Source organism: Diabrotica virgifera, chromosome 5 (genome assembly GCF_917563875.1).
Source record: "Diabrotica virgifera virgifera chromosome 5, PGI_DIABVI_V3a".
Taxonomy (NCBI): Eukaryota; Metazoa; Arthropoda; class Insecta; order Coleoptera; family Chrysomelidae; genus Diabrotica; species Diabrotica virgifera.
In genome coordinates this window covers 37,675,820-37,686,515 of record NC_065447.1, presented here as the reverse complement: position 1 = coordinate 37,686,515, position 10,696 = coordinate 37,675,820, and the positions used below count along the sequence as shown (strand labels likewise).

Genomic DNA, 10,696 nt, shown 5'->3' with positions numbered 1-10,696 from the left:
TCCGCTTGTCTTCCAGTCTTCCCTGCTTAGTATATTAATTTTGAATATCCGTACCTCAGAACAAAAGTGTATTAAGTCACAAAATGTAAATTTTACAGGAGAGCGAAAATAAAAATTATTTTTAGTGTTTTGTAACATTTTCCAGTTAATACATTAAATTTTATTTAGCAAATCCTTATAAATGTGAATTTTTTGAAAATTACTGTTTTTGGAAAAATGGACTTAACACATTTTCGCTCTGAAAAATAAATTTTTGACTGTGACTTAATATTAATTTTGCTACCTATCCTATGACAAAAAGGGAGCTCTATTACGAAAAATATCATTACTTAAAAAGTCGAATTAAAAAAAGAGAAATGGTTGTAACGCAACTTTATTTTTATTAACTAATAAAATTAACAATATCTAACTTTTTCAAGTACATAAAAAATAATTAAAAACTTAACAAATGCAGAGCTACTGCCGCTTTATCAGTAATTTGAATTGTGTCTTTATGCACTAGAGTCTGAAAAAAAATCGTGAATCCTCGCTGGAACCCACTTTAGCAGAAGATCATTGAATTTTTAGTACTTATCCGATTTAAGGTATCTCTCAATGAAATCTTCTACAGATTGATGATTTCTTCTAACAACTCTTCGATTAAGTCTACACTCTTAAATTCCAAATCGAACTTTGTTTTAAAGTACAGAATCCCAGGATTTTCTTGTCTGAATTCTGAATTAAATACATACTGTTTGTGAAATTAATTTTTTTTATTATTCTCAGTTTTATTTTTATTTTGAAACGGCGAATCGCAAGAATTGCACAGTTTATTAAAGTCTTTAAAATTAGAACTTTTCATTCCATACACTTTGAAATAGGTGTTTTTTCCGAAAATTTTAGCCAACTGTAACCAATCCTATGGAGTAGACAATAATTTGAAAATTAGGGCATTTTTTAGCATCTCGTTCTATAACTGAGTGTATACTGTCCACCTCCATGTGCGTATGTGCTCGTAAAATGAATTTGTGAGTGATTTCTATTATATGTGGATATCTCGAAAGTAGATAAAAGTAGCACATAATCATTAAAATTTGTAAGTTCCGATTTTGGGATGAGCAATTATTGGTCCAAATAACAATAGAAGTTGTGCTTTGAGGTAATGAATGAATGTATTGGATCAAGCATGAGGCCATTTTGTTTCCACCTCAACCAGCAATTGATTCATTCCACCTGCTTTTCCGTTGAATCATAAATTGTATTATTAATACACCAGAGTTTTAGACTGTACTTTGAGGATCAGCTAGCTTTGGGTCAGGAAGACATTTTTGTAAATATATCATTAAAACTTTTTGTCCAGGGCTATCGACGTATATCTCCTTGTCTATATGTTGCAATTTGTACCATCACTTGTAATGTTTCTCACTCAGCTTCAGACGTTGACTGTCTTAGATTGATTAGAAATTCATCACATTTATCACAAGTGTTTTTTAAAGGAACAGCGAATGATAAATTAAATTCTGTATTAAAAATGTGATTATAAAGCCATTCTTTGTCTACTTCGTCCGAAGGAATGTTTTTCAAATCTCATTCTTCCTTAAAGATCCTAAACATTGTAGAAACATTTTAGTGACCTCCTAAATATTTATTCGCCGTCCTGCTTTGACTATAATGTGATTCTTCATAATGGATAGGCCATTATATGCTCATGAATCCTATTCTATACCTACTTCTTTACTTTACTTTTAGATACTACATTTTCCTCTTTTGTCTCATTCTAAAACTCCACTTGTTTGCATTTTTTCAAGTAAACAGCTAACAATAGATTGAGAAATATCTACTAGTCTCTTTTCTTCAGTGGTAAAAATATATTTCCAGTTATAATGGCTAGCTTGAACACCGTTCGTTCTCTTTTTCTTTTGTACACGTTTTTTCAAGATAAGAACATGAAAACTGTCTTTTTGGAACTACGGTTGTCTCATGATTCCAAAATTGTCGGCGAATTTATGCTCTGTCAGGCAAAAACTTGCCAAATTTTAAAAGATTTTGGACTAAATGCCTTGCCTGAATTGCATTATGTGGGACATAATACTTTGGTTGGACATAATATGGTTTTGCCCTGGGAAATATATACACCATTTTGGATCTAATACATTTGAAGTGCAGAAGATACTGTTTTGCTCTAAGCGAAGTGTGGACTTAATACTGTTCATACAAGGCTATTTTGGCCAATTTCAGTCGAAACAGCTAATAAGAAACACCAGTGAATAGAGCGGAAAATTTTAAGCCCAGTGAGCTAAAAAAGTAGAAAACTGAAATTTTGGACTTTACAGTTTTTTTGCTCTAAGGTAAGGATATAATATGAATGTATTGTTAAAGCTGTATCTTGAAGCTGATACATTGATGGCATTTCTGTCAGCACTATGCCCTTGTCTTATAATATACCTATTTTATTTTTGCCTGTAAACAGTACCATCCTCAGAACAAAATATTAAAATGCGTTACAGAATGTTTTATTTTTAACTACTTTTAACATGACGGCAACATTTTATTTGCAGAGTAGCTGTGACTGAAAATAAATAAAATATACTATGCGATATCAGATGACAGATAATTAAAAATGTAAACGAAATCCTTTAAGAAAGTCCTGAACATTTTTCCATAATATATCCATAAAAATTCTTAATAAAAAACGAAAACAACCATGTATCAACATGTTTGGACATTTTTTAATAATAGCCCTGTATGTCGGTATTATAGGAATATGTTGATCATTTGATTGGACAATAATTCTTCTTCTCTTTCCATTGCTGGCTCCACAAATGAGGATTTGCTATTGCAAATTCGTCGCCATCTTCTGCTTTTTATATGTCTCTGTGTGTAACCCGGTCCAGTTGTTGTTTTAACGAAAAAATAAGTGGTGACATAATTACTTGTTTAGATGTCACTCATTTCCTCCTTTTTCTTCTCTCCTATAGTTTTCGGTATACCCTTTAAATCTTACCAATTTAACATTTCCTGTCATCTTGTATACCAACTGTTGAAATTAGCAATATAAGTAGGTACATAAAGAAAAACGTTTCAACCATTATTTTTTGTTAATCATTATATTTAATACATATTCAATAAAATATAAGCCATGATACCTACTTATGCTAACTAAACATTATTTCCTAATACCTTACAAAGCTTAGAATGCAGAATTAAACTGGATAATTATAATAAAATAAGCCACAAGTGATGAAAAGAGCACAGACAAAATGGTTCTATTGATTTGAAGGAATCCAGCAGCTGAAAATTTAGGTGATAGTATTTCAATTTCTTCGGCAAAAAATATGAGTTCATTATTTAAAGGTCCTTTTTCCAACAAATTCTCGACAAGTAAATCGGATGTAATGGTTCTGCATGTGGTAGATGTGGTGGGAGTGGACCATATGGTGGTAGTGGTATTACAGGAATTTCACATACTGGTTTGGGTATTGGATGAGGGTAGTGTGGTGGTGGTATTACAGGAATTTCATATGCCGGTTCGAGTATTGGGTGAGGATAGTGTGGTGATGGTATTACAGGAATTTAACAGACTGGATCAGGTATTGGATGAGGGTAATGTGGTAGTGGTATCACAGGAACTTCACATGCTGGTCCGGGTATTGGATAAGGGTAGTGTGGTAGTGGTAGTACAGGAATTTCGCATGCTGGTTCAGGAATTGGATAAGGACAGTGTGGTGGTGGTATTACCGGAATTTCACACACCGGTTCAGGTATTGGATGAGGGTAGTGTGGTGGTGGTATTACAGGAATTTCACAAGCCGGTTCAGGTATTGGGTAAGGACAGGGTACTGGATACGGTTCACAATCTTTAGGTGGGAAATGAGGATGAACAGGATATCCAGGTTGGGGATTTCCATAACTGAAAAATAAAAAAAGGATTAATATTAGAAAACGAAAATAAATCTAAGAAGATTACAATAAACAAAAAATTTGTATTATAATATATCAACAACTGTACAATTAACTTTGGGTTATAAGTCACATGAGAATATAGTAAGCAGCAACGACATCAACAACTGGTAGTGATGGAGTTTTGGGATAGTTCTGTCATTCTGTTGGAGTTGTTAATAAGTACTGTTCTTCTTTCTACCACTCCTAGCGGAGAATGGAAATCATTATGGACACTGCAATTTTGTTAGCAGCGCGCCTATAAATTTCAATCGAACTGCACCCGAACCATTCACGTACATTGCCAAGCCACGATATTTTTAGTCTTCCCACATTTCTTTGGCCCTTAATTTTGCCCTGCATGATATTTCTTAAAAGCTCGTACTTTTCACCCCCCATATTGTAGCCCAAGTATTCCATCTTTCTAGTTTTTATCTAATTAAAAATTTCGCACTTTTTGTCTAGAGTTCGCACTTGCGTGTTAGTGACGCGGTCGAAAAAGGCAAAATCTAAATTAATTGTGATATAAAATATTATAAAAGTGAATTAAATTTTGATAAAATTTTTTATCGAACTCAGAAGGTTCCAACTATGCTATAGGTGCAATATGAGCACACACAATTGCAGCCATAATCAAGAATTATTTGAGGTCTTTCAGGACATTACTTAAAATTCCCTGGGGTGACCTATAATAAAGAGACAGGTTGTTGATCATGTTGGGAAAGAAAGGGAGTGACTCCAATCCATCAAAATGTGCAAAATATCATATATTTTTATTTTTTTATTATCAGGCAAAGATATAAAATTGAAGATAGATATAAGTGAGCGAAAATATTTAGGTGAAATAGTTTATTTGCAGAAATCAATGCGCTACATAAAAAGTTTTAATTTATTTAATTTATATCACAATTAAAGTTATATAATATATCTATTGCCTTACCTGAGTTGTAGAGCAAGCAACGTTGCAAGAATATGCACCGCACGAACCATTGTGACTGTGTTATCGAGACAAACTTGCCCACAATGCTGGATGATGCTGCTGGTCTTCCTTTTAAACAGTTTTTTTTAAACGATTATTACAAAAAGCCGTGCTAAAACCCTTTTTGTAGTCACGTATGATTTTGCTAAACCTAATTAATATAATCGTTACCAGCAATAGATGTTAAATAGCAAAATAATATTTACCTTATCAAGAAAATACCACATCTTCATCTTCATACTTCTTTTGGTTTATATCTATATGTTTGTCTTTTAGGCCTTGGAGTTGTCTGAGACAGTAAAGTAATTATTTAAAATTCAAATAATTATCAGAATATAGTTTTTTACAAAACAATTACTCAACGCGGATTCTTGAAAAAAATAAAGAGTAACAGAAACCGGACGTCTGGACCGGAGTTTTTCTTCTTAGGGTGACTGTCCGTTCTAAGCGTTGGCGATCATTCTGGTTATAGTAACTTTGTTGGTTGCTATACGGAATAGTTGTGTTGAGGTCTTTCTATACCATGCTCTCAGATTAGCAAGCCAGGATATTCTTCTTCCTGGGGCCTTTTTCCTTCAATTTTACCTTGTAAAATGCATTGGAGTAGCTCATATCTGCCTTGATTTCTCATTATATCTCTCAAGTACTCCAGCTAACGGCCCTTCACGATGTTGACTAAATCTGCGGTTGTGTTCATCCTCTGTAGTACTTCTTCAATGGAGATTTTGTCTGCCCATGGTATCTTCAGGATCCTTCTGTACAACCATAGTTGTACCGGAATAACAGGACCGAATACTAGTGGACCCAAAACAGACCCTTGTGGTACACCGATTTGTTACGGTCAAAACTACTAATTAACTTTAAATCATCTCAAGTACACGATTTAAGTATTTATAAGCTAGAACATTCGTTGTAATAAAAACAATTTCATCAATTTGATTAAATATAAATAGCGTAAATTCATTAATTCGATTTGTAGGTATGTATTTTATGTTTTTTTATTGTCATTGAAATTGGTCATTTACTCTATAGCTGACGTTTGTTTGATTCTAGTTGAATACATAGCGTTGACAATTCTTCCCTTTCTGATTCAATATGGTACCGCTTCTGGTTATCGTATTTTTGTTTGTTTTATGTTTTGACAGACTTTTAAATCTGTCAAATCAAAGTTCTATTTTTAAAAGAAGAATGTGACATAGTTGGTCACTTAGCAGCTTGTAAATTCGAAATTGTTGATTTGAACGTCACCGCCGAAATTTTTAAACGTCTGATTTTTTGTAAATAAGTATTTATTTGATCCATCCATTAATTTGGGATCTATAAATCAGACTTTTCCATAAACTAGTAATTATTGGAGTTAGTAAAATTGATTTCAAGGATAGATTACTAGTTTAGTCCAATTTTTGGGATACAATACGGCTGTGGTGTCATTTCTTCGATTTGGTAAGTGATATTTGCATATTGGGTGATCGATTATGTGTGACAACGAGTAAATTGTTCTAGATACGAATGAATGTTTGGTTTGAGGCCAGAAAACGGGTTTCTGTATCGAAGTTGTACTGAAGACACGTGATCCTCTGAAAGCTGGAAGACCCCATCGATTTTGGGTAAGTTATGCTATATTACATCCCACCTCGGGGTACTTGTGAATTTTAATAGTGGGATTAATGCTTGTTTTGTTTTAGGGTTTTTCCACGTGGTTTTTATTTTGGGGTTTGAATCTCAATAACTGGATTTCAGATGAGTTACTTTAATGATTTTGATTTGTAACCATTTAATTTGCTGATCTTCTTTTTTTTAATCTGTAGAATTTGATAATTTAGGTTGCGGTAATTTATTTGTATATTTTATTTGTTGAATTCAGGTATCTATATTAGGTTGGTTTTTTTAATTTATTAGTATTTCCTTTTATAATTTCTTATGTACACGGCTCTTGATCGGATAGACAATTGTTTATTTTATTCGATTGAATCGCAGAGCTCTACGATTGCGTCTCGAGATTTATAAATTGCATTTTTTTTTTATATACGTTTATAGATTTTTTTTGTTGCTACCCATATTTAGGTAATTTACCCAGATCAGGGGTCGTTGTTTGGTTCAGTTTGGTTAGTTTTAGTAGTTAGTTTAGTGTAATTTTTTAAAAAAAGTGTTCAATATATTATGTGTTCAATTAAAGTGTCAAAGGTGTAGTATTATTCCGATTCTTTTGGCAAATTCGGGAATTTAGGTACACTGGATTGGTGTTTGGGGCATGAATTTGTCTGGCCCCCCCTTTAACAACAAAATAGTAAAATTGGGAATCCACCCCATCTCCACTGTATAAAAGCTAGCCCGCAACACCTGTGCTCTCACCTCCAACGAATTTTGTGTTGCGTTGTGAGGAATTTTGTGGCAATTAAAACTGGTTTTTAGATGACAGCGATTTGCTAACTTTAACAAAAATTCCCGATTTGTTAAAAAATCATTAATCTACTCAAGGCGTTGTCAGCGAATGGCAAAATTTTCTAGTTTCTAGTATGTTCACATACGCATCACTCGTATGGTGGCCAAAAGCACAAAACAACAGCTGACGCCAAGCTACAAAAAGTGCAGCTGCTAGTTTGTCTAAGAATCACACGTGCAATGTCAACATGTCCCACTGCAATCTGAGAGGCGATTATGAAACTTCCTCCCCTGAAATTTTGCATAAGGAGGGAGGCAGTAACCACCGTCTTAAAGCTGCTATAGACACAAATAATGAAAGCTGGCGGTCTAGTAGGCCATTTTAATATCTTGTAAGAAATTTTTTTGAATTCTAAGGATAGGCCAACAGATGTCATGTCAGTCAAATTAGACTTCGAAACACCCTATGAAGTGGTCATAAAAACCGCCAAATGGGCGAAGCAGTTGAACCGAAACTGGAATAAGTTTCACTCTTATACGGACGGATTTATAGTAATTTTAATGTAATTGTTAATGTAATTTTAATTTATAGTATTAATAAATTATACCAACTTACTTTTTAGTTATATTTCTGAAATATTAGTTTTTAATGTTTTTTTTTCTCATTTCGTACAAAAATTAAAAGACAATAAAATTAAATAGAATGAAAGGATACGAGGTACAATATGATGCTTTAATTATAAGAATTATATGATAAAATTTTATTAGGATCTTTAAAAATGAAAAATGAGGATAGCATTATATACAATAGAAATTATAATTTGCATTGAGAAGTTAGCGTGTGAACATTTACGCGGTGAGCCAATCTCGCGCCTCAGAGCGCGCTATTAAAATATCGATATCTTGGCCAAAAATAAACATACGAACATTTTCTTGAGCTCAAAATGTTCCTTTTGAGTCCTTCTATCATTATTGTTTATTAAAGTATCAATGTTTATAGCTCAAATTTGCTTGAAACCCTTATAACAAATTAATGTACAATTTTTTAAAGAAAATTTTAATTTCAAACGGATGTAACTTTAAAACAAATGAAGACAAAGTAATTTAACAAACTTTGTTTGGAAGCATATTCATTAAACTTTAAAATGAGCCATCTAAGGCTCATTTTCATGCGTAGAAGTCGAGTTACGATCGATAAAGCTTCGAAAAATACTTATTTTGCAATTTGCAATTTGCATTGTGCACTAATTTTACAATATCTTGAGTTCTAATTGTTGGATTTAAGTTTAGTAAACGTTTTTTCTTTGTTTTTCATTAACGAACAAATTTAATTTTAAACATTCTTTTTTATATCCTTTATTTTATGAGCCAGAGCCTTATAAACAATTTATAAACAATTAAATTGGTTATAACAATTTTTTGACCACTCAGATCGAAATCCACCCTCGAAATTTGTAATGAGCAGCCAAAAATCCATAAGAAACCGTTGAGTTTGTTTATCAGAATTGAAAAGGACTAGGTGACCTCTATTTGGCGCCTAGACTATTAAGTATGTGAACTGTGGACCCAGTACAAGCAAAGTTGTAGCTAATGAAAAGGAGGTTCTTATTCGTCAAATTCCAAATCGAATATTTCATCGAGAAATAACCAAAAAACGGAACACTTTTCGGGGAACACTCATTTCAACTTCTTTAAAGTGTGTAAAACGAGGTTTATTTTTGTTTTTTAAAAAACTTCTAACCTTAAAACTAAGTGAGTTGCTCAAAATATTGTTGGTACATTTTATTTTTTGGTAAAAAAAAAATTGCGAAAAGCATCCCATAATTAGCATATCAAATAAAATTAAAAGTTACCGCTTCATAAGTTACTTTATTTATTTATTCTTTATACGATCTGTAAGTCTCAGCGGTTCAAAGTGCTTATTCTTGAAAAGGCTGTAGTTAAAATGGCTTGAACGAGTCACTAATTCCTAGTGTATGCAAATTTTGAACAGCCATAGCATAACCGATTTTTGTCTAACAGGAAAACAAAAGGTTTCAAATATTCAGAAAAGCAAAACGTACATTTTATAATTTCTTGAGATTTTTGGTATTACTAATAATTTTTAAGTTATTTTGAAAAAGCATTTTTTTCAAAATTAAAAATTTTAAAAATTTTATTTTAAAACCATTTTTCTTCCAAAATAAGCACGTTGGATCGATGAAATTTACAGATCATATAGACACAACATAAGTAAAGGAACATGTGAAGCGGTAACGATTAATTATATTTAAGTTGTTAATTAAAGGGTGATTTTCCCGATTTTTTTTATGCCAAATCAAAACGGACCAACTGAATTTTGAGCGTAACTTGCTCACATTTGATGCCAGAATATTTTTTATAAAAATAGGCATAAAGCTTTTTAGACTCTTTAAAAAAGTTAAATTGAGTTTTTTCCAAAAAGTGCTTCATTTTTTTGTTATTTCACGTTGAAATATATTTATTTGAAGTTTGGCGAATATGACCCTATTTTTCTTTAGCTATAACTCTGCTTGTATTAGGTCTAGAGACTTCATGTATACACCATTTTTTCACATTTTTACAAGCTATACTTTTGCTAACAACGGTTTTTTCAATAAAATACTTACTTTTTGAAATATTTGAGAAAAATTGTCTAAAATCGTGTTTGATTTGTTGAAAAATGAACATATTCAATGAAATGAATAAAAGTTGCTTAGAATTAGGCATTTTATCGAATTTCTGACTTATTTTGAACGTATGTTTTTCACCCCCGAGAAGGGGTGAAACTCACCCCCAGGGCAAAAGGACACATCGGCACAATATCACTTTTTTTCTTTGACATGTTGGCTATGCGTATGCCAAATTTTATGTCAATCCAAAGAGTTCTTTAAAATTTACAGCAAAAACCGTCAAATAATGTACTACCTATGAAGTTGTCATAAAAAAACCGCCAAATGGGCGAAGCAGTTGAACCGAAACTGGAATAAGTTTCACTCGTATTGTATACGGACGGACGTAAGATAGATAAAAGAACAGGAGTGAGAGTTACTGGGTACAGTTTCGGGCTATCCAAATCTTTTGTAAACGCCACAACAATCTTTCAGGCAGAAATACATGCCATAAACATGGTTGCCCAAAAATATCTCAACCGAGACACCCGTAGGGCAAAATTCTTTATTTTATCAGACAGTCAAGCTGCCTTAAAATGCTCTAAAGTCATTTACTTGTGAGTCAAACTTGCTTTGAGGCTGTAAACAATCCATCGGGAAGCTGGCGGAATGCAACCAAGTCGCTTTGATGTGGTTGCCTGGTCACAAGGGAATTGCAGGGAATGAGGAAATTGATACGCTCACGAAAGAAGGGGCCAATACCCCATTTCAAGTTTCAGAACCTTTCTGTGGACACAAAAATCTTATC

At 32.8% G+C, this 10,696-nt stretch overlaps 1 protein-coding gene across 1 annotated transcript; it reads right to left on the bottom strand.

Annotated features, from left to right (window-relative positions):
* Positions 1–3,287: 3,287 nt before the first annotated feature.
* On the bottom strand, positions 3,288–4,925 carry LOC126885002 (uncharacterized). Its single transcript, XM_050651390.1, has 2 exons — positions 4,859–4,925; positions 3,288–3,889 (listed from the first exon to the last, which is right to left on the bottom strand). The coding sequence occupies exons 1-2, from the start codon at positions 4,906–4,908 to the stop codon at positions 3,553–3,555; spliced, it is 387 nt and encodes a 128-aa protein (XP_050507347.1). The 5' UTR covers positions 4,909–4,925; the 3' UTR covers positions 3,288–3,552.
* Positions 4,926–10,696: the final 5,771 nt, after the last annotated feature.